We start from the raw sequence: 24,014 nt of genomic DNA on the forward strand, positions 1-24,014 counted from the left end.
TGATATCAGTGTATAGCGTTTTAGCCTATCAAAGGGATTAAAGCGGAACTAAAGATTGAAACGGTTTGCTTTTTTCCTCTTACCTGGGGCTTCCCCAAGCTCCCAAAAGCCGTTCTGTCCCGTGCCGGTCCTCCACGATCCTCCGTTCTGCCGCTGCTAGCTAGTTTCGGTTCCGTCTCAGTGGCAACTGTGCCTGCGCGCCACAGACAAAGCGTATCTTTCTTCGCATTCCAACTCACAAAAGCATTCTGTGCTAATAGTGCAGGATGCTATCGTTGGCTGGAATGTAAAGAAAGCTACGCATAGCCCGGGGCATGATGGCGCAATTGCCATCGATTTACAAGGAAAGTGAAACTGTTTGCCTTTTTCCTATCTTCAGTTCTGCTTTAAAGAGAACCCGAGGTGTGTTTAAAGAATGTTATCTGCATACAGAGACTGGACAGCCCAGCCTCTGTTGCTATCCCAAACCCCACTAAGGTCCCCCTGCACTCTGCAATCCCTCATAAATCACAGCCGTGCTGTGAGACTGTGTTTACATCTGTAGTGTCAGTCTCGGCTGCTCCCCCGCCTCCTGCATAGCTCCGGTCCCTGCCCCCATCCCTTCCCTCCAATCAGCAGGGAGGGAAGGGATGCAGGCGGGGACCGGAGTTCTGCAGGAGGCGGGGAGAGCAGCAGACTGACACTATAGAGATGAACACAGCCAGCTCTGACAAGCTGTTTGTCAGCAGTGTGGCTGTGATTTATGAGGGATTGCAGAGTGCAGGGGGACCTTAGGGGGGTTTGGGATAGCAACAGAGGCTGGGCTGTATAGGCAGATCCAGCCTCTGTATGCAGATAATATTCTTCAAGCCCACCTCGGGTTCTCTTTAAGGGTGGAAGTCGGGCTGTGTGAAGGGCAGAAGTGCATGGGAACAAAGGCTCCCATTCACATAAAAAACATTGAGGTGCTAGCCCCTGATGAGTTCTTTAGACGAAACGCATAGTGCATCAACCGGATGGGGAGGAGACTCTTTGGGACTGTGCAGGGAGTGGGGTTTTGGGGAGAAATTGTGATTGGCAATAGCTTGTGAAAAATAAAGAAAAAGTTGTCGCTGGGCACCCGGCAAAAAATGGGGATAAACCACACTTGCTGCAAACATACGCTATATTACTCAAAGGCCTCACTCTTCTGGCCGCACAACTATATGCGCAGTGACGTGCTCACAGTGTTGAAAACACGGAAGGAAGTCCCAAGTGATGCGGAAAACATGGAGAAAAAAGAACTGGGCACCGTCCTGTTAGAGCATTTATTTGTAACTTGCAGCCAAATGACATATGGTGATGAACACAATCATAACGTCAAACCTGTCTGATGTCTTGCATCGATATATTGGTAGATACATCCAGTGAGGCTTGCGGGGGGACGTGGTGACCAGGGGATAAAGGATGTGCACAACAGCCGTTTCGCGCTCTGTAGCGCTTGCTCGCATGCGTATCCGGGCGAATGACGGCGCTTCTGGGTCTCGGAGATCAAAATTCAAGACTCCGCCCACGGCATACGTCATTGGTCCGCGAGTAAAAGTTGGGGGAAGTGTCTAGTGTCAGAGGGTGAAAGGACGTCAGTGCTGGCGGAAGTTGCCAGTACTGGCGGAAGTGTTGCATAGGGATTAATTTCTTAAAACGAAATGGTAATGGTGTGATAAAGTGATTAGGGGGAATAAACCCATTATAAAATGTTACATTGGGGTGATTATTATGTAACCATGTGAAACTATTGCTCTAAGAATATCACAAACATCACCGCAAACTCCACAACGGATTCTTCTAAAACCAGCACTTATCAAAATCTATTATAATAAATTTAAAACCATTCCGTTTATTCAAAAAAATTTTTTACCTACTACCTAAATTAAAAACACTATAGGGGAACCTTTTGTTTAAGGAGGAAGTGATCGGGATTATTGCCCGATACACTATCCGACCATGGTTGTAGCAACCTAGTCCTTAAGACTGGACTTCTTTTGGGCTAAAGCACGTAGAAGTGGCCACACAAAGAGACGCTGTATCAGCACAGGAACAATACCCCGGGCTCATTGCCCCAAGGCATTACCTATGGGCTAGTGTGCCAGAATGGACATACAGCTCAGGCACACACCAAGTGTGCGCCATCGCTGCAATAAGTCATTGTCCCCCCGACCACGGGCATCCACACCTAAAAAGGGGAAAGGAAAGAAAGAGGCACCCCACTGTTTGTCCCAAAGGCATAGCGGGGGAAATGGGGTGTGCGAAAGGACGGGGGGCAGCAAAAATCACGCCGAGCCACGACAATTGCCTCCCAGAAAACATGGGGCCATTGACTAAATTAAATGGGAAAGAAGGCGCTGTACAGCCGTATGTCCCATACATGTCAAGTCAAGGCGGTGCTGCCCCCCGTGTACGCACCGCCCCCCACTTCACCCAGCCTCAGAGACCAATACAAAGGTCTTCGGGACAGGGAAAGCCATATGGCAAACCCCGGTGTAAATTACACTCGCTGTGGGGTGCATCACCTCCAATCGGCGTGGATACCCGGCCGGATCGGGCAGGGTACTCTTAGAATCTGTGGGCAATGGGTATTCCCATCGGAATTGGATGGGAAAGGATATCCCTGTATCACTCATAGGGGAGAGAAGAAGAAAAAAAAATTACTAAGGGTACTTCCTAAACTTATGAATGTAACAGGCAGGTGTCTGGAAGATCGAGGAAGGGGGGAGGGGAAGCAGAGAAAACAGGAAGGAAAAGGGGCAAAGGAGAGAAGAGAGAGTGGGCGACAATGGATCCCCCAGCTGAGTGGCCATCCCACTTTAGGGATCAAGGAAGCATGCCAATTCTAGTCTGTCATTGAGACCCAACGGTCCCATTGCATCCGTCTGTAGGATAATTCGCGACTCACGTCTGGTTAGCTCGCGATCTCGATCGCCCCCTCGCCTCGACGGTGCGACGTGTAGGAGGCCCACAAATCTCAAACAAGAGGATCTACCCCCATGTACATTACGGACGTGCTCGATCAAACGTTGACATCCCTTGCCACTCTTTATGGAGCCATCCGATCCCTATTAAGGCGGGGGGTCGAATTGGGGTACATGTCACAGAGGTTGGCCCTTGACCTGATCCCCCAGGCCCCCAGACACCCTGTATGGTATCACCTTCCCAAGTTACACAAATCAATGGTCAATCCCCCCGGCAGACCGATAGTGTCGGAGTGTGGGTCCTTGACAGAGCGCCTTTCCCGGTATCTGGACCACCTCTTGCGTCCACTGTTGGGAGGAGTTCCAGCCTATTTGGCGGATACGCTAGATGCAATAAGAATTGTTGAGAGCGTAACCTGGCAACCAGGCTACAGGCTAGCCACAATAGATGTGGAAAGCTTGTACAACAGAATACCACACGAAGATGGCGTACGCGATGTAGGTAGGTTCTTGGACAGAACCAACAAAGACGATGGTTACAAAGACTATCTGGAGGAGTGCCTTCAATATGTCTTAACGCACAATGCCTTTATGTTTGACGGAAGGTGGTACATGGGGACCTCTGTGGCATGTACCTACGCAGGACTTTTACTAGGTGTCTGGGAGGATTACGTATGGACTATCAGAAATCCCTTCCGCAGCAGGATAAAGGTATGGACCCGCTATGTGGATGACGTGCTGGCTGTATGGCAGGGAACCAATGGAGAGTTCCAGATGTTCATGAGTTATCTGAATTCAAATAACATCAATATGCGCTTTACCAGCGACCTCAGTGACAAGGAAATCAACTTCTTAGATTTGAAGATAAAGCCAGATGGCGCCAGGTTGATTTGTGAGGGCTTCAGGAAACAGACAGCTGTTAACTTACTGCTTCACATGCACAGTTTTCACCCCGTGCATGTGAAAAAATCCCTGCCATACGGCCAGTACCTACGTCTGAGAAGAAATAACTCCACTATGGCGGGTTTTGATGCACAGTCTGATGATTTAACCAAACGCCTTGAAGCAAGGAACTATGGTAAAGACCTCCTAAAAGTAGTAAGAGACCGAGCCAGAGATAGGGATCAAGCCTCCCTTCTAGTAAGGAGGGAACAAAGAAGGGATGAAAGATCCATTACCTTCACATTCGATTACACTTCCATGTCGAATAAGATCAAACAGATTGTGAAGAAGAATTGGGCTATGATCACCAGGGACCCCACATTACAACAGATCTTCCCCAAGCCCCCACGAATAGCCTTCCGTCGAGCTCCCACTCTGGGAGACACTCTGGTCCAGAGCGAGTATCGATCACCCTCCCCCCTGAACTGGCTATCTGCCAGACGAGCCAAAGGAAACCACCACTGCAGCCACTGCAAGTTCTGCCCATACATGGTGGAGGGCACGAGCTATCAGTTGGGCGCGGTGAGTTGGGAAGTAAGAACTTTCATCACTTGCCAAACTAAATTTGTCTCATATGTCATGTTCTGCCCATGTTCATTTTTCTACGTGGGCAAGACAACTAGGCCTTTAAAATAAAAGAGAGAGTGGGTGAACACCATGGCTCCATAAAGAGTGGCAAGGGATGTCGACGTTTAATCGAGCACGTCCGTAATGTACATGGGGTAGATCCTCTTGTTTGAGATTTGCGGGCCTCCTACACGTCGCACCGTCGAGGCGAGGGGGCGATCGAGATCGCGAGCTAACCAGACGTGAGTCGCGAATTATCCTACAGACGGATGCAATGGGACCGTTGGGTCTCAATGACAGACTAGAATTGGCATGCTTCCTTGATCCCTAAAGTGGGATGGCCACTCGGCTGGGGGATCCATTTTCGCCCACTCTCTCTTCTCTTCTTTGCCACTTTTCCTTCCTGTTTTCTCTGTTTCCCCTCCCCCCTTCCTTGATCTTCCAAACACCTGCCTGTTACATTCATAAGTTTAGGAAGTACCCTTAGTAATTTTTTTTTCTTCCCTCCCCTATGAGTGATACAGGGATATCCTTTCCCATCCAATTCGGATGGGAATACCCATTGCCCACAGATTCTAAGAGTACCCTGCCCGATCCGGCCGGGTATCCACGCCGATGGGAGGTGATGCACCCCACAGCGAGTGTAATTTACACCGGGGTTTGCCATATGGCTTTCCCTGTCCCGAAGACCTTTGTATTGGTCTCTGAGGCTGGGTGAAGTGGGGGGCGGTGCGTACACGGGGGGCAGCACCGCCTTGACTTGACATGTATGGGACATACGGCTGTACAGCGCCTTCTTTCCCATTTAATTTAGTCAATGGCCCCATGTTTTCTGGGAGGCAATTGTCGTGGCTCGGCGTGATTTTTGCTGCCCCCCGTCCTTTCGCACACCCCATTTCCCCCGCTATGCCTTTGGGACAAACAGTGGGGTGCCTCTTTCTTTCCTTTCCCCTTTTTAGGTGTGGATGCCCGTGGTCGGGGGGACAATGACTTATTGCAGCGATGGCGCACACTTGGTGTGTGCCTGAGCTGTATGTCCATTCTGGCACACTAGCCCATAGGTAATGCCTTGGGGCAATGAGCCCGGGGTATTGTTCCTGTGCTGATACAGCGTCTCTTTGTGTGGCCACTTCTACGTGCTTTAGCCCAAAAGAAGTCCAGTCTTAAGGACCAGGTTGCTACAACCATGGTCGGATAGTGTATCGGGCAATAATCCCGATCACTTCCTCCTTAAACAAAAGGTTCCCCTATAGTGTTTTTAATTTAGGTAGTAGGTAAAAAATGTTTTGAATAAACGGAATGGTTTTAAATTTATTATAATAGATTTTGATAAGTGCTGGTTTTAGAAGAATCCGTTGTGGAGTTTGCGGTGATGTTTGTGATATTCTTAGAGCAATAGTTTCACATGGTTACATAATAATCACCCCAATGTCACATTTTTTAATGGGTTTATTCCCCCTAATCACTTTATCACACTATTACCATTTCGTTTTAAGAAATTAATCCCTATGCAACACTTCCGCCAGTACTGGCGTTTGCATGGACCTCTTGCCTGGCAACTTCCGCCAGCACTGACGTCCTTTCACCCTTTGACACTAGACACTTCCCCCAACTTTCACTCGCAGACCAATGACGTGCACCATGGGTGGAGTCTCGAATCTTGATCTCCGAGACCCAGAAGCGCCGTCATTCGCCCGGATACGCACGTGAGCAAGCGCTACAGAGCGCGAAACGGCTGTTGTGCACATCCTTTATCCCCTGGTCACCACGTCCCCCCGCAAGCCTCACTGGATGTATCTACCAATATATCGATGCAAGACATCAGACAGGTTTGACGTTATGATTGTGTTCATCACCATATGTCATTTGGCTGCAAGTTACAAATAAATGCTCTAACAGGACAGTGCCCAGTTCTTTTTTCTCCATGTTTTCCGAAATTGTGATTGCCCCCGGTGTGCTGCCTGTGGGAACATAACAAAAACACTAGATCCACCTGTTGCCAGAGACTGATAAAAAGGGCGCCTGACGTTTGGGCGCTGCTGGGCCCCACCATAGACTGAAATGTGAATTAAGGCTATAGCAGCGCTCAAAGGGTAATTTGGGTGGCGGCAGAAGATTGAGCCTAAATGACAAAAAAAAACTGAACAGTTCAGCCACCAGCAACAGCTTGCAGCTGAATTGCATCTGAGCCCCGAGTCCATGGCGACTGGAGGCGGAATTGTAATCTACGCCGCCGGGAGATTTGCATTGGCAGGGTGAGCCATTTTTCGCTTCACCTTGCGTCCAAATTTCCCAGCGTCCATTTTACACGTGTATCCTTTTGTATGAGGTGGCTACAATCCAGTAATCTGAGTGCAGTGTGGGGAGCATGATTGTAGAGCACTAAACATAGAACACTTGGCGGAGCAGTGAATCCGAGCGGGATCATTTACAGAGAATGTTTTATATGTGTTTTCAAGCCACAAACTGGCCATGCAAAGTAAAATCGTGATTGAGAAGTGCCACAAATTTCACCAAAGTATCAGACACATAGGACAGTCTTAAACAATCCATATCTGCTTCAATAAACCGTTAACAGTTTATATTTTCTTGATTGCATTAACATGATTTCTTTGTGTAAATGTTTGTTTTTACAGGAAGCAAATTTCCCCTGACAAGGGGGGATTCTGCTGGTTCATCTCCAGAAAAAACTTCAAAATCAGAAATGAAGCCAGAGGCCAGTGTGCGGTCTAAATCTTCCTCCAGCACACCAACTAGTCCAAAGCCACCTCTTCAGTCATCCAAGCCTTCTCTGACTGTGCGTCCAACTGTGCCTCTGAAACCCAGAAGTAGTTCCCGTACCGGTAAGCATGATGTCCACAGAACAATGGGAATTCATTATATAACATTTAGCATATCATGGAGAACTCTTTCAATGAAATAGGAGAGAGAGACTGTATGTGTGTGTTGCGGGTGTGTGTGTGCGTGTGCACACACGTGGCAATGGATTTTGAAATGCCTGTGTACGTTTGTGGTCTGTGGTAACATTTCAAAATGATTGCCTCCCTTTTCATGCTATGGAGTGAGAGATGCAATACCTTACAAATCATTTTTGCAAGTTAAAAATGTAATATATAGATGTTTCAAGTTATTTGCATGCAATTTGGCAAAAGGACCACTCGAATGTCAAATTGTTCAAAAAATGTAAACGCATACATATAAGACCTACATTACTCCCAGAGTAAAATACACTTAAAAATATTTTTTAGCTATGTTGCTGTCGCTTACAGTAGGTCATTAAAATCTAATAGGTTTTGGACTAGCACATCTCCTCATGGGGGATTTTCAGTATCACATTTATTCTTTACAAAAACACTTCTTGAGAAAAGACCTGTACAAAGATGCTGTCAAACCTCCCTATTTGCTCACACGCTATTTTAACAGGCCGAGCGGCCTGTTAAACGTAGCGTGGATGTTTAACGTAGCGTGGATCGGGGGGGTTCGCCCTAGAGCTGCGCAGCCGCACTAGCGGCCAGGCGGACTGCGCAGCCGCGGCCAGAGGAATCGGCTATGTTGCGAGAGGCAGGAGAGCCCGACCCGGGCCGTGGGGTCGGCAGCCGTCCCGGGGGGCTAATGAGCGGGGGGACCCGGCGGATCGGCACGGAGGGCGCGGACGGCGTCCTCCGTGCCTTAAAAGATGAGGCAGGTAATTTACTTTTTTTTTGTAATTTCGCCTTGTAAGTCCTCCACTTGAGGACCCACCCTTTACCCCCCCTTAAGGACCAGCGCTGTTGTAGCTAATCTGTGCTGGGTGGGCTCTGCAGCCCCCAGCACAGATCAGCGTGCAGGCAGAGCGACCAGATCGCCCCCCTTTTTTCCCCACTAGGGGGATGATGTGCTGGGGGGGTCTGATCGCTCCTGCCTGCCGGGTGTTGCGGGGGGGGGACCTCAAAGCCCCCCTCCGCGGCGAAATCCTCCCCCTCCCTCTCCTACCTGGCCCCCCCTGGAGATCCGGGCTGCACAGGACGCTATCCGTCCTGTGCAGCCAGTGACGGGACGTCCCCTGTCACATGGCGGCGATCCACGGCCGCTGATTGGCCGGGGATCGCCGATCTGCCTTACGGCGCTGCTGCGCAGCAGCGCCGTACAAATGTAAACAAAGCGGATTATTTCCGCTTGTGTTTACATTTAGCCTGCGAGCCGCCATCGGCGGCCCGCAGGCTATTCACGGAGCCCCCCGCCGTGAATTGACAGGAAGCAGCCGCTCGCACAAGCGGCTGATTCCTGATTAATCAGCCTGCAGCTGGCGACGCAATACTGCGTCGCTGGTCCTGCAGCTGCCACTTTGCCGACGTGCGTTATGAGTGCGCGGTCGGCAAGTGGTTAACAACCTGTCTTTAACTCTGGAGTTATTTTAAGGATTGAAGAGTTAATGGGCAGGTGAAGTGTCACATTTTTCACTTACTTCAGAACTCCTAGCTTGGCAGACTCTTCTTATTTCATGATAAATGTTTTCTGTGTGGAGGTGAAAATAAACCCAGCCGATGTATTTATTTTGTGGGAGCTACCATAGGTGTTCTGATGTGTGATGTTACTATGAAATCTGGGTGCAGCTAGTTCGGTCTTAAATGCATTTTCTCAGCCAGAAAAAAACACATAATGTAATAAAGGAAATATGGTGAATACATTTCATGTAAAGATTTAGGATCTCTTATTGAACAATCTAACCTCAAAATGAATATACATGTTCTATGACAGATAAATAGAGGGCAGCTTCTGTTCTCCTGTTCCAGCATTAATAATATGTTGTTAATTTTTTATTGTTTGCTTTCGGTTGTGATAGACGAAGTCCCTGAATCTCCTTCTGGGTCTGGTTCCCCCAGATCGGCAGTTCTGCCTTCAGCACTGAAGAGGGTCCCATCAGAGAAGGATAGAGATGGTCAGAGCAATACCCAGGCTACGTCCCGACCTGCTGGAGAGGAAGGTGAGGAGAGCTGTGTGCAGGCAGCCTTCATTATGGTTTTAAATGTACACCCATTGCATAAAGCATGGAATGTTCAAAGGATTATGTGTTTGTTTTTACTGAAACTTGATTTAAAAGCAACAAAGATCCCTCTGTCACCCACAGACACAAGCTGACATCAAACAGATGCTAAATATCAACAGGGTAGTTAGTTTAGTGTTTCATTAATAACTCCATTTTGTTGTCCATACTGAAAGCCCAGAAGACTGAGCGAGTTTTCATTTTCAGTGTTGCTCACCTAGTATGAAGTGCGAATAGGTTACAGGCGTGCTACTGCCATGTAATAACTAATAAACCATAGATCACTAGAATGATGGCAACAATGTTTGAGATTTCTTTTTTCAAATGATTAATTTTAAATGTGCAGCTGAATTTTTCAGAAGTTTGGAAATATTCATATTTTTAATCAGACTATTTTTTTGGTAGATATATTTGCAATATTACCCCGATATCTTTTTTTATCACAAACGTTTTATTGTTTTCAGAATAAAAGTAAACAAATCCATATACAACATATATGACATATGCAAGTGTAGTAATATGTGCAATACAAAAGGTACAGAGAAATCTGCAACAACAGAAATTTAACACAGAATTAACATGGGAGTCGGTGGCACGAGGCATCATTCACCGACTCCCCAAGGAAGTCAATAAATAGCTTAAGAGCCAGCAGTAAAATGATGGCCACCACTCAAGCTTGGTGACCCTTTAGCTCGCGACTAAGAGTACCCTATTTCCGTTTTTTATAGTCTGGGGGTTATTATGATACCTACTTAATCCGAAGGGAAGTTTACCCAGACTCAAATAGTCTCTTGGCTAGAAGCTGTAGGATATGTTAGGGAAATGGGACAGAACCATTTAAAGGAGGGAAGGGGTAGAGTATGAAAGGAAGAAAGAAGAGAGAGGAAGAGAACAGGAAAGAAGAGCCATTCGCCGCTCCATCGCACCCCCAGGTGTGGACATGACAGTTTAAACATTGGTGAGAGAGGCTGGGAGCCAATGTGAGTAGTGAGTAAAGTATGGTCTCCACACTTTGTCAAATTGTCGGAGCGAATCATCTAAGATAGCTTTCATCTTCTAAAAAACAAAGCGCGTGGCTAAGTTTGATTTTAAATGAGCTAAACAGAAGCGAGTGGGTTTTCCATGAGCCCGCGATCACTCTTTTAGCGGCCAGGCATATATGCATTAGCAATTTATGCTGGTATTTTGTAATATCGGGAGGTTTTATACCCAGAAGGGCCACCTCTGGGAGTTTAGGTACTTGCGCTCGGATGGTGGTGTATATTACTTGGTAGATTCGGATCCAAAATCTGCGCACTCTTGGGCAAGACCACCACACGTGTAAAAAGGTACCCCGATGGCCGCATTCTCTAAAGCATAATCCTTTATTTGTTAAGCAAAATTTCTCAATACGATCTGGAGTCAGGTACCATCGTAGAAGTACTTTATATTGAGTCTCTACCAGAGAGGAGCTTATAGAGAGGCCAGGGGTATCCCTCCACACGTGCCGCAGGTCTTCAATGTCAAAAGTGTTATTAAGATCTTTCTCCCATCTTAGGATATATTGTGGCTTAGACAAATATGAGGGTGAAATTGCATTTTTATACAGTAGTGAGATTAGGCCTGGGGAGCCCGGGCTTGTAGCGCAGACGTGCTCGAAGCAGGTTCTAGTGAGGAGTGATTTGAGAGATCTGATGTGCTTATTAATGAAATGGGAGATCTGAAGAAAGCGGAAAAGTTCAGTATTTGGTAACTGTTTATGGTCTTTGAGAGAGGAGAATGTCTTAAGGGCCACGTCAGTGACTAAACTGTAAATAGTTGTTAGGTTATGTAATCGCCACCAATCAAAGGTGGGTGCACTGTGTAACCCAGGTAGGAAATCCGGGTGGCCCAAAAATAAGAGTGGCAGGTGTGGGGAAATTAGTTTGTCTTTAGCTTTAGTTTGGCCCCAAACGCGTAGGGAGTGCTGTATTATCGGGTTTTTGATAGTTTTGCATTTAGCGGATGTGAGCCAGAGCAGATTACGGAGTGCCACGGTTGAGCATAGGGAACCCTCTATCTCACACCATAATGGGACGTGCTTTTCTTCGTGCCATAGGGTTAGTTGTGCGATTTGGGCTGATTTATAATAGGCTAGTAAGTTTGGCACTCCAAAGCCTCCACCTGAACGCAATCTGTATAAGGTTTCCCGAGAAATTCGGGGACCAGAGTTTTTTCAGATGAAGGAAAGTAAAATTGTTTGCACTTTTTTGAGGAATGGGCGGGGTATAGGAATTGGCAAAGCTCTGAACGCATATAAGAATTTTGGTAATATGGTCATTTTGATCGCCGCTATCCGACCCAGCCATGAAATTGCATAACGCTTCCAACATTCCAGTAATTGTGTTACTCCCGCCAACAGCCCAGGGTAGTTAGCCTCAAAAAGAGTGCTATAGGAGTCAGTCAAAAAAATACCTAGGTATTTCAGCTTGTGGGGTTTCCATTTAAATTCGAAAGAATTTTGTAGATCCTGCACAACTTCCCGGGGTAAAGTGATATTTAATTCTTTGGATTTGAGGCTGTTTATTTTTAGTCCAGATATGTCCTCAAAGGATGAGAGGACGTCTGCTAAATTTGATAAGGACTCACGTGGGCGTGTTAAAGTTAGAATAACATCATCAGCATACAAACATAACTTATGTTGTCTACCTGCCAGCTCAATGCCGTGTATATTTTCATGGTGGTTTATTAGTAGGGCCAATGGTTCCATGATGAGAGCGAATAACAACGGGGATAAAGGGCAGCCTTGGCGGGTGCCCCTACCAATTGGATACGTGGCAGATTTAAACCCATTGTACTTAATGAAGGCGCTAGGGGAGGAATAAAGGGCCCCGATCCATTTAAGGAAATTGGGGCCGAAGCCCCAAGTGGGCAGTAATGCGAAAAGGTACTCCCAGGATTCCGTGTCGAAAGCTTTTTGGATGTCAAGAGACAGCAGCATCATGGGAGCACCCCTAGTCTTCGCTGAAGATATCAAGTGCAGTAATCTTCTCACGTTATCGCTGGCTTGGCGGTGTGGCATAAAACCCACCTGGTCCCGTCCAATTATATCCCCGATACCCCCACTGAGCCTAGTGGCTAATATTTTGGCCAGAATTTTAATATCGTTGTTCAATAATGAAATGGGCCTGTAATTTGTCCATTGTGTGTGATCTGAGTCTGGCTTAGGGATCATGCTAACTAGCTAACAGGGATTCTGGGCCGGGTTTCTCAATATGCAGTAGTTTATTAACCTCCTGAGCGGTATGGATGAGCTCAGCTCGTCCATCACCGCCGGAGGTTGCCGCTGAGGCCCTGCTGGGCCGATTTTCCTCAAATAAAAAGCAGCACACGCAGCCAGCACTTTGCCAGCCGCGTGTGCTGCCTGATCGCCGCCGCTCTGCGGCGATCCGCCGCGAGCAGCGGCGAAAGAGGGTCCCCCCAGCCGCCCGAGCCCTGCGCAGCCGGACCAATCAGTTCCGGCCAGCGCTAAGGGCTGGATCGGAGGCGGCTGACGTCAGGACGTCGGCTGACGTCCATGACGTCACTCCGCTCGTCGCCATGGCGACGAGGAAAGCCAAACAAGGAAGGCTGCTCATTGCAGCCTTCCTTGTTACTTATGCTTGCCGGAGGCGATCAGAAGAACGCCTCCGGAGTTGGCTGCATGAAATAGATTTTTTTTTATAAAAAAAAAACCCTCACGCAGCCTCCCTGGCGATCTCAATAGAATGCCGGGGAGGTTAAAGGCTCTGGTCAGCGGAAAAGCAAAGGTGTCCGCGTATTTTTTATAATATAGGGCCGGAAAGCCGTCTGGGCCAGGGGCCTTGTTGATCTTAAAGGATTGAATAGCACACAAGACTTCTTCCGAGGTGATCGCCAGGTCAAGCGTTTGTTCGAATGTTTCATCAATACCAGGCAGAGGTAACTCATTCAGTGTATTAAGGAGTAATGTAGAGTTAGTGGATGTAGATTGTTGGTACAATTTAGCCAGACCATTATGGAAGACTTCTACTATTTTCAGAGGGTTACAGGTATGTGCGCCATTCCCTATATTTAAACTGATTGGCTTATAGCAAGGGTCAGGTCTTTTAAGGCGGCGGGCAAACATGGAGGACGGCTTATTACAATTAACTGACAGTCTATATTTGCTCCATCTTAGGTGCCTTTCAGCCTTGCTAGTGAGAAAAATGTTCAGGGCCTCCTCTGCTTTAAACCTAGTGAGCTTATTTGAAGGGGAAGGGTCGCTACTAAAATTCTCTTCTGCTTCAGTGTAAGTTTGTTCTAGGAGGGCTAACTCCTGTGCATATTTCTTATTCCTGCTGGAAGCGAGAGCTATAAGATGGCCACATAGGACTGCTTTATGTGCTTCCCAGATAATATAATCTGGAACCTGATTATTACTCGGATTGAGCGTAAAATATTCTTTTATGTGTGACTCTATTGTGGCTGCAATGGCTGGGTCGGATAGCAGCGACTGATTGAGAGACCAGCGGGATTCAGTAGGTTTAGTGAGTAATGAGGATAGTGAGATAAAGACTGCTTTGTGATCAGACCATGGGATAGATTTAAGTTCGGCTTTAGTGAGGTTAGTAAGGAAGTTAGTATTTACGAAGCAGTGATCAATACGGGACTGTGTGTTATGCGGGTGGGAGTAGACGGTAAACCCTCTCTTGTTGGGGTGCATTTCTCTCCAGCTATCTGCTAACGAAATTGATTGCATTAAGTCCCTAAATTGTTTAGCTTGTCGGGCTACTGAAGGTGTTGGTCGAGGGTGAGCTGGACTATCTCTGTCGAGGTTGGGCTGCAGGACAAGGTTGGAATCACCACATCGGAGCAAGGTGCCCGTTGTGTGAGTGCTAAGCATGTCTACCAGATGGCGAAAAAAAGGTAATTGCTCCGTGTTAGGTGCATAGTAAGATACAATCGTAACCTTGGTGTCCTGCACAGTTCCCACCAAGACAAGATACCTTCCTTCTTGCATATAAAATTAACTGATCTTCTGAAAGCAATAAGAACACCTCTTTGTTTTGTCTTAGCATTGGCCATATAGAATTGTGGAAACGTGCTATGAAGGTATTTAGGAGTGTAGTTTGTTGGGAAGTGTGTTTCCTGTAAACACACAACGTCAGCGTGCATAGTTCAGAAGGAGGCAAACGCTTTAGTGCGCTTAACAGGGGAGTTGAATCCCTTAACATTCAGGGATAGCACGTTAACAGACATTGTTTTGTATTAGAAAGCATGATATGCACCATTCCTTATATTGGATAGTTCGTATGGAGGGAGGAGAACAGAGCGGCGAAGGGCTAGCAAGATGGGATAGCAAAGAAGGGAAAGAAAGAGAGTATGAAAAGGAGAAGGAGATCCAAGAAACGGAGCTCCTCGAGTAAAAAGGTGGATACTGAAAAGCATCCAATTGCTCCCGTGGGGTGTCAGCCATTAGACACTCGTCGGGTGCGTGTGGGGTTGCATAAGGGGTCGGGAGAAGCTAACTATGAGATCAATTTATAAGTCTATCACCACACCGGCTGTTGTGAAAGCCTTCCAAGGATATAGAAGTGCAGACACTTTTGTAAGCTATAGACCACGTTTCACACTACTAGGATCTGGGTAGATTTTTTTTGTTCCATCCTGTGCAGGAAGGTATATACTGCGGGCTTAATGGATCAGAAACGTGGCCCCAGCCCCCCCAGGGCAACACCCGGTCGGAGAATGCCGCAGTGGCGGACCCGGAGCATAAAACTTGCTCTGTGACGGCATGCATAACATTGTCACAGTCGGGCGTGCCCCCGAGGGGCGGGGGACCCAAGTCCAAACCAGAAGCAGGAGTGATTATACGTTGTGCTTTCATGCAATCTTGCTTTCTTAAAGTGATTGATTTCGCAATCACCTCTGAGTAGTCCGGTATGTTCCTGAAGTGACCCCAGCCCCCCCAGGGCGACGCACGGATGGAGAATGCCGCAGTGGCGGACCCGGGTCATAATACGCCCCGGGACGGCATGCTTAACATTGTCGCGGTCGTGCGCGCCTCCGGGGAGCAGGGGGCACCCACCACACCGAAGGCAGGGGCAGACAAGTATTGTAACCCTCTCAATGGTACAGGACATTTATAAAGTAACTGCATGGTAACTGTAGAGATCCAGGAGGGCTTTAGCTGCTTTTGTTATCATGAAGGTAGAATCGTTAGGGCGAATTTAAGAGGACCACTGTGCACATAACGTGGCCCCAGCCCCCCCAGGGCGCCGCACGGTCGGAGAATGCAGCAGTGGCGGACCCGGACAATAACCTCAATCCGGGACGGCTTGCGTAACATTGTCTCAGTCGTGCTCGCCCCTGGAGGGCATCGGCCCGGCCCACCAATCACAGGCTAACCGGGGCTATATATTTGAATAGCAGTAGTGCCACGTAAGTATAGCAAATCACATGCCTTTGCGATTGATGCCAGCTCTCGAACACTTTGCTTGATAAAAATAAACTTAAGCATACTGATCAGCTGCAAACATAGTTAATCCGCCGTTTATGGAGCGGAAGACTTAGCAGTGCACACAGCTAATCCATATTGTTCACAGAAAATAACTGTATTGCAATATGCTGGGATATGTTAAGAGATCAACCCATCAAGCGAAAGTCGTGGTTCGTCCCCCTGGCCCCACTATGCCACACAATTTTGTCAATCACAAGAATCTTTGATTGAATGGTGGCCATCTCAGTAGTAGTGCTTTATGGATTTCTCTGAGGTGAATATACTCCCAATTCATATAAAAGCCTGAGAAAGCGCTTGATACAGCTTTTCAATATTATTCATTATCCTTCTGCAATCTATGATTCTTGTGACTGGAAAAATAGCATGGGGTGGATTGATGGGAGTGCTGTGCTCCACATAATTAAAGAGGTTACTATTTTGCACCGAGATTGGATATCTTGTGGTTTCAACTAAACAATTTCACCATTTATATGAATTAAACCAATCACAAATGCAACAAAATGCCAATATGATTGGGGTTCCATGCCAAGATACTATTCCAGTCAACTCACCCTATTCCTAACAGACGGTACCATTACTGGCCTTTTTTGGCCTTTTTCCTTATCCTGGTTGTATGTTAAGTGAACAAAGATTGAATTTACTAAGCATCACCTTTGTACATTAATCCCATCATACGTATCTGGTAGGAGACACACTTGTAGCATGACTGGAGAGAAGCTGCATTGTAAACTATTTTTAGTTTGCTGGAGGTTTGGCGGGTTTGCTTCTCCTGTGGCTTCACTCGTTAATGTTTCAGTGACCCGTAACCAGCATGGAGGGAACTTATTTCTTCACTGGCTGGATGTCTAGTCAGTTGCTCATAAATTATTGAAGCTACAGATGAGCATGATATAGCCTTGGGAGAAGCAACTTCTAAAAAATGCTAAGAATAGCCACTTTTATGTATCAGCCAGCACTAGAACATTTATGGAGATATTATCTGTGTTCTTTGTTGAGGGTTATGTCATAGTCTCTTGATTGTGTAAGTTTTCCTAGGAGGATGCTGCAGCATGAACACAGAAATGAACATGGTTGCCCTTCATTTGATCTTTGTTGTTCTTATCTGTTACAACTCACTTGTTTTTGTTTTGTTTTTTTCTTTTTAAAAAATCCATTGTTTATATTCCTTCTATTTTTTTTAATATAATATGTCATACTTTGTATTAAGCAGTATTTTCGTTTGGTACTTTGCTGTGAGAGTACAGCAAAATTCTTAGTTGGAAATTATTTTTTTAGGCACATGATGGCGCCCCAAGCACACTTTGCAGTAAGTTGCTCACAAAAACCAACAAGCAGTTCTACAGTATTTCTTGTTGTTGAAATTTGCAGTGTGATTACTGGACAAGGACAGATGACGGCAGAGACTAAGCAGTGCATATAATTAAAGTGCAGTCATTTCTTTACCTATTATGTGAATGTAATATGGCATCCACAGTAATTGTTTCTGTGATAATTCAGTTACACATTCTTTATCAGCACAAATGTTTGACAGTAGCGTTCAGTGGAGTGTTTTACATGCATCTACATGTTCAAGCAACCTTGCTGTGTTTTGAACATGGAAATTCATGATTGTGTTTTTGTTTTGTTTGTTTTTTGTATTTTTTTTTTTTTTTTTTTTTTTTTTTTTTTTTAGTTATTTTGCATTTTAACAGAAAATTCTGCATTTACATTTTCACCTGAAAGCTTTCCCAGACTCCCTTTACCAATTTGCCCTCCCACTCTCCAGCTGTTCTGAGTGATGTTTGGTATACCCCACATTCTATGTACCGGTATACTGTACTGCATAAGACCAGATCACCTGAACTGTTAATGAGAATACTGTTAATCCAAGTGTGTTTTCTTTGGAGAGAACAGTGTGGGGAAGGTGCAGCTCCAATCGAATCATTGGTCACAATATGGTGCCCATTTTTATTATTATTTTTAATGAATAGAGGGCAGTATCACCAGATTCCTTTAGGTAAGATGATTATTTTCTTTTTCCACAAACAAACAGACCAATTAATGCATTCATCACTGTCCGGTATGCTCAGTACAACATTTCTTTCTTTCTGATCTCTGCATTGCGTCAGAGTATTGCCGGCTATAAATAGGAATTGCATGTAAACTAGCAGTTATTAAAATTCTTTTTGTTTAATAAATGAGATTTGAAATATTTACCTAAAATTCTGCTCTGAATCCACCAAGTTACAAATCATGGGTTATTATTCTGCTGTGTTTGGTGAATAAACTGTCATGTAAATGTTATGAATGTTTATATATATATATATATATATATATATATATATATATATATATATATATATATATATATATATATATATATATATATATATAGTTAGCAAGTATTATTTTATTATTATTATTATTTCATACACTTTATTGAGGAATCATCATACGGTAAAATACAGCCTCCGTAGAAGCGCGAAACGGTGTAAGACTCTTCACCCTCCGCACCCACCGCACCATCCACAGTCACCCATGGTATGTGTCTTCTATTTTTGTATGGACAATGTTGTATTTTACCGTATAATGATTCCTCAATAAAGTGTATGACAGCAGTGCCGGCACTCTCCACCTTCCCTTCTCTTCGCATATAGATATGACTTCGGCCTGAGCACGCTGAAGACGCACAGTACACACACCACAGTCTGGGACTATGCAACCCCCCCCCCCCCCCCCCCCCCCCCCTGGATGGAAGAGGGCTACTGCAGTGCCAGCATCTGTATTCTTTTTCACTCACATCTTATTATTATTTCAGCAGCACGGCCAGTGACTCCATCAGACTCCTCTCCAAAAAAGAATCGCAGGCAGCCCTCAGCTGAAGGTCATGAGCTAAAATCCAGATCATCCAGTAAAGACTCTCACAAGCGGAGCAAGTCTAGTGACTCTGGGGAGGAGGTGGATAAAGAGTTTGTTTTTATATAAACATCTGTTACCAGCACTGCCATTAAGCCCTCTATATATTGTTGTTGTTTTCTTTAGTGTTGATTTAGTGTTTGTTTTATGACACCATGCACCTTTTAGACATGTACGTATGTCCTGAAATTTCAAGTGCAGCTCTAGTAGACACCCCACACTCCACTGAGCAGTGGTACTCTTGGCATCCACAGGCTTATTTACTAATGCAGTGAAAAAGCAATAATGGACACCATTAGACAGAAATCCTTTAATATGTCTTGCCATTCTCCCCACATACACGGCAGTATGTATTTGCCAAAAACAACATACTGTACCTCTATTTTTTTTTTTCACCTCAAAATATTAATCCTGCGGCAAATTTTGTAAACCATTGTGTTTTGTTAATGAGTGTATAATAGCAAATGGTAGTGTACTCCCTAGTTCTCCTTCAGGTTTCTGTGGCATGGTACAGTTCCCTCCCTCAACCAGCTGCGTCAGCCCACTTGTGTGGGTGTTGCTGGGCAGACCTAGGCAGTTGAGAGCTAGCTCAGCTGTTTTTACATGGGAGTTCTGTGCACACAATTGGACACGAGTAGATCATGTCACGATGCCTTCAGTTTACCTTCCCACTCAGAAGTTTTGAAGTAGTAGTTAGTCATAGACCATAATATTGAACTCATCTACAGCAATTTTCAGAAGATAATTGCTGGGCCTAATGAGCACAATTTCAGTTCATAGCAGGTTATTTCAACCTGGTCATACTGAAAGCCCCTTCTTATGACTGGAAATATACTTTAATTCTTCTAACTGCAGGAAAAGAAAACCTGAATAAGGGATAAACATTATTGCAATTCCCGTGCTATTAATGCCTTTTTGAACTGCTATATTGAATAAGCCACTAAAGGGACTAGTGTATTTTGCTTATTTTATTTACTTCTTCTGTTTAGTGCTACACTTGTTTTAAAAAATGTTTTAGTAAGAACATTTTACAAATGTAATATGTTCATTTTGGAGTTCTGCCTTCTAGTTTGACTGGTCAGTTTTGTCAGCAGAAAAGTGCATTGCTTTACTGCTGTAGTAAAAACTAGTGTAACATCTCAGAAGCATAGTATTGTAATAATGGACATACCTAATCATTACTACACAGCAGTAAAGCAAGAATATGTTTGAGGTGCAATACATGACAGTCGTGCTCCAAACAATAGTTTGTTATAGTTAATATTTACATGATTTAAAGAGAACCTGGGACAGATTACAACAAGAAATATAGATACTTACTCAAAAAGGAAGCCTTTGAACCCTGGTGAGGCTTCCCACATCCTCCAAAAGACCACCCCCATTGCTTGGGACCCTCTACAGCCTCCCTGGCGGTATGGACAAGCCTGACTTGTTCTGAGAAAAATAACTGAAAATGGTATGGACGAGTCAGGATCGTCCAGCTGTTCGAAGGCAGGGTTAAATTTTTTCACGTGTTTTTCGCTTTAAATTTCAGGTTTGTATTTACATTTTTGCATACACTGGAAAACCTGCAAGCACAATTTGCACACCTGCAAGCAAAATAGGCCACTGCTTGTCACATTTTGTTTAGTTACAGGCAAAAAAAAAAATCATGAAAATGAATTGAACGTTTTGCGCAGAAAGTGCCAGGGAGGTTATGATCGCTACTGCGCTCCCATTCATGCACACGTAGGGCCACACCTGTGCACTAGCTCAGAGCCTTACTGCACAGGCACGGCTTTACTCACACATGCACAGTACAACAGCGCTTGTACATGGCGGGGAGCACAGTCATGAGAACATATCCGACATGCTCTTGTCTGATATGTTCCAGAGGTCAGCGTGTGGCAATGGTGGTCGCTAGGAGGACGTGAGAAGCCTCTGCAGGATCCAGAGTCTTCTCTGATAACTAATTTTTTTTTATATGAATCCGCTTCGGGTACACTTTAAGGAAAAAATTCTGGATACTTAGTAAGAGCACTACTGCAAAGCTCATTGATAACAGATTTGCTAATGACAGATCATTTTATAAAATGAAGCCTTTAACTATCTGAATTTTGATATAAAAACAAAAAACTGTTACACAATCTTTCCCCTTATTCAGTGTTCTCTCTGTGTAGGCAGGCCTCAGTTTCCTGTGACTTTACAGCGCCAGTCCAACTCTTTCTTCTTGCTGTGCATTTGCAGTTGTGTAATAGACAGGACTGGCTTCCCATACCAGACAAACATTGCCTATATTGCCAAGGCATCAGCAGATGAGGACACTGCCAGACTAGCCCCCTCCCCCAGGCACAGAAAGGGGCAGTGCAACCTACCATTCCTGTATAAGACTCCAACAGGTTTTCTATTTAACTGGAGGGGGGGGGGGGGGGTGTAGTATGGGAGTATATACAATATAAATCTATTTTTAGTATTAAACCCGATAAATAAGTAAAAACATGGTGAACATTCGCTATACATTCCCTTTATATGTCTTGTAAGTGTTTTATTTCCTGTATTTGTACAACCTGTACCTGTCAGATCTCCTGACTTTCTATGGAAGCAACTGCACATTGTAATTTAACAAAGCACACTAATGACAAATTATTTGTATAAATGGTAAATACATATATATAAACAAATATCTCTTTACATACATACAAATATATATATGATGATGACTGAAAAATGTTTGTACATCCTCTGGTAGGAATCTTTTCGCCTTCCTATGCTTGTATATAAATAGCCATTCATGCACTTACCAATAAGCACAAGCATGGAACCACAGAGAGTCCGTAAACTGGAAAACTCTCTAATGTACAAAGAGATTTACATAGACTAAAGAAGGATCTGATTTGGAAGATGCCGTCCTGAGTTTTAACATTTTATGTTTTGGTTCCACTCTGCCATTTTTGACGAGAAAATGTCTAACTACTGTAAATACAAGGGGGGAAAGCTTTTTTTGACAGTACATTAATAGATATTCACTTATATTACAGGTTAAAGGGGTTTATTCATATGTATATTTGTATCAATAAAACAGTTTTACAACTTTAACCTGCTTTTGCATTCCTTGTTTGTTTGCCATTTTATTATTTACTGTATATCCATACACTATGTACTACCAGAACATACCCTATACACTACCAGAACATACACTATATACTACCAGGACACTTGCTTAGCACTATATGGAAAATGTGTCCTTGCTCACGTCCGGCTCAGAAGCTTTTATTATGATTAGGAACTTAAAGGACACCTGAACAGAGAGGGATATGGAGGCTGCCATAAAGTGGTGGGCTCACGAGTCCCTAAGGGGGCCTTTCTCAACCTTTTTACCCTGGAGGAACTATGCAAATAACTTTTGGATCTCAAGGAACCCCTGCAAACCATTTTTTAATCTCGAGGAACCCCTGCATTTATTTTTCCGGAGGCATGGTCTTTAAAATAAGAAGAGGCTTTTAATTTCACTAACTCCTATTACACTGCCACTCCTTATACTGTGCGCATTATTATTCTGACCCCCAATTTAGTGCTTATTTTTACAGTACCCCCTATTATAGTGTGCTTTATCATACTTCCTCCAAGATGGAGGAAAATGCCAAGGAACCCATGCAAAGTCCTGACGGAACCCTGGTTGAGAAAGCCTGCCCTAAGGGCTCGATTTGTGATTTTCAATGAGGCTTAATTACCTCAGCTGTGTGGCTGGGAGAGAGGGAGTTAGTTACCCATAAGTCCGTTGGACTTCCTGCATTCCAAACGTCTTGCACGCGTCCTATTGGAAGGAGTAAGTGCACTGTAGTAAGTCTTGCAACTCATCCAATAGGACGCGTGCAAGACGTTTAGAACGCAGGCAGTCCCAACAGACTTATGGGTAACTAACCCCTCTCTCCCAGCCGCACAGCTGAGGCAATTGAGCCTCATTTAAATCATGAATTAGGGACTCGTGAGCCCATGCCTGCTGCCATATATATTTCCTTTTAAACCATTCCATTTGCTGGCAGTCCTTCTGATCTCTTTGGCTGCAGTAGTGTCTGAATCACACATCTGATCTGCATGCTTGTTCTGGGTCTATGGCTAAAAGTATTAAAGGTAGATGCTCAGCAGGACAACCAGAAATCCTCACTGTTTAATAGGCAATACTGTAAATATGTCCTCTTCCATATCTTTCTTTTGGTGTCCTTTAAGTTCCTAATCATACTCGAAATTTCACTAGGGCTAGGGGCCGTGAGCAGGCAAACATTTTTCTTATAGTGCTAAGTAAGTGTTATGGTAGTACATAGCGTATGGACAGATTTGCTTTGACAATCCTCATCTTACTGGTGCTACAGCAGAAGCCATAAACCATGGCAAGGTGGCATTACTTAGGAAATCTATAATGTTTTCATGTTTATGGGAATGTTGTAGTATACATTAGCAGTGTACGTTGTGTAAGGACTTCGAGAAGGAAAAACAGAAATTGCAAAAAGTCACGGAGTGCTCAACCATCGTTCGCCAGACAGCTTCTGGACGATTTACTGTCAGATCGATTATATCCAATATGTCCGATTTGCTTTCCGATTGATTTCCGAGCATTTTCCAATTGATTTCCGTTCACTTTAATAGGAAGTCGATCGGAAATCGATCGGAAAGCAAATCGGGCATGTTGGAAATAATCGATCTGACAGTAAATCGGCCAGAAAATCTCAGTGTGTACCTAGCGTACCTAGCATAAATGGAGTAAGGACACCTCTAGAACATCAGTCTCAGGTCTACAATTGTGACCACTATGTCTGAAAAATAAAGCATACGTAAGTCGAGTAAACACACCTCTAGAACATCATCCATGGACACTCAGTCATTCTAATAGATATAAAATACAGCCTTCAGGGCATTTGTTTTTTGATGGCAGAAGATACATCTGTTGTATCCTAGCCCATCACAAAATATGGGTATTATGTTCATCTAGTTTTTGACAAACCGGGAATCTGAGAAAATGTTGGTTTTTGGCAGAGGCTGCTTATTCATCTAATTGCCATAATGATATGATCAGGATCTGGAGGGTTTTTGTTTGTTTGACCATAAAACCAAGAAAATGGCTAAATAAAAGATAACAACTAGATTTTATGATATGCCAGGTGCGTGTGACCTCTGATAATATATATTTTATCTATCATATTCTTCT

General features: G+C 44.7%; 1 protein-coding gene across 4 annotated transcripts in view; it reads left to right on the top strand.

Annotated features, from left to right (window-relative positions):
• The window catches only part of CARMIL1 (capping protein regulator and myosin 1 linker 1), a 398,430-nt gene extending 376,523 nt beyond the window's left edge, over window positions 1-21,907 (top strand). For 3 of the 4 annotated variants that reach the window (XM_068236999.1, XM_068237001.1, XM_068237002.1), the window contains 3 exons: window positions 7,073-7,279; window positions 9,259-9,399; window positions 18,735-21,907. In XM_068236999.1, the coding sequence (XP_068093100.1) occupies window positions 7,073-7,279; window positions 9,259-9,399; window positions 18,735-18,901 (515 nt within the window). In that variant the 3' untranslated portion in view covers window positions 18,902-21,907. The remainder of the gene's footprint in view (window positions 1-7,072; window positions 7,280-9,258; window positions 9,400-18,734) is intronic. The other variant, XM_068237000.1, reaches the window with a different exon arrangement.
• The last annotated feature ends 2,107 nt before the right edge of the window (window positions 21,908-24,014 follow it).

The sequence above is a fragment of the Hyperolius riggenbachi genome, chromosome 5 (assembly GCF_040937935.1).
Source record: "Hyperolius riggenbachi isolate aHypRig1 chromosome 5, aHypRig1.pri, whole genome shotgun sequence".
Classification (NCBI taxonomy): domain Eukaryota; kingdom Metazoa; phylum Chordata; class Amphibia; order Anura; family Hyperoliidae; genus Hyperolius; species Hyperolius riggenbachi.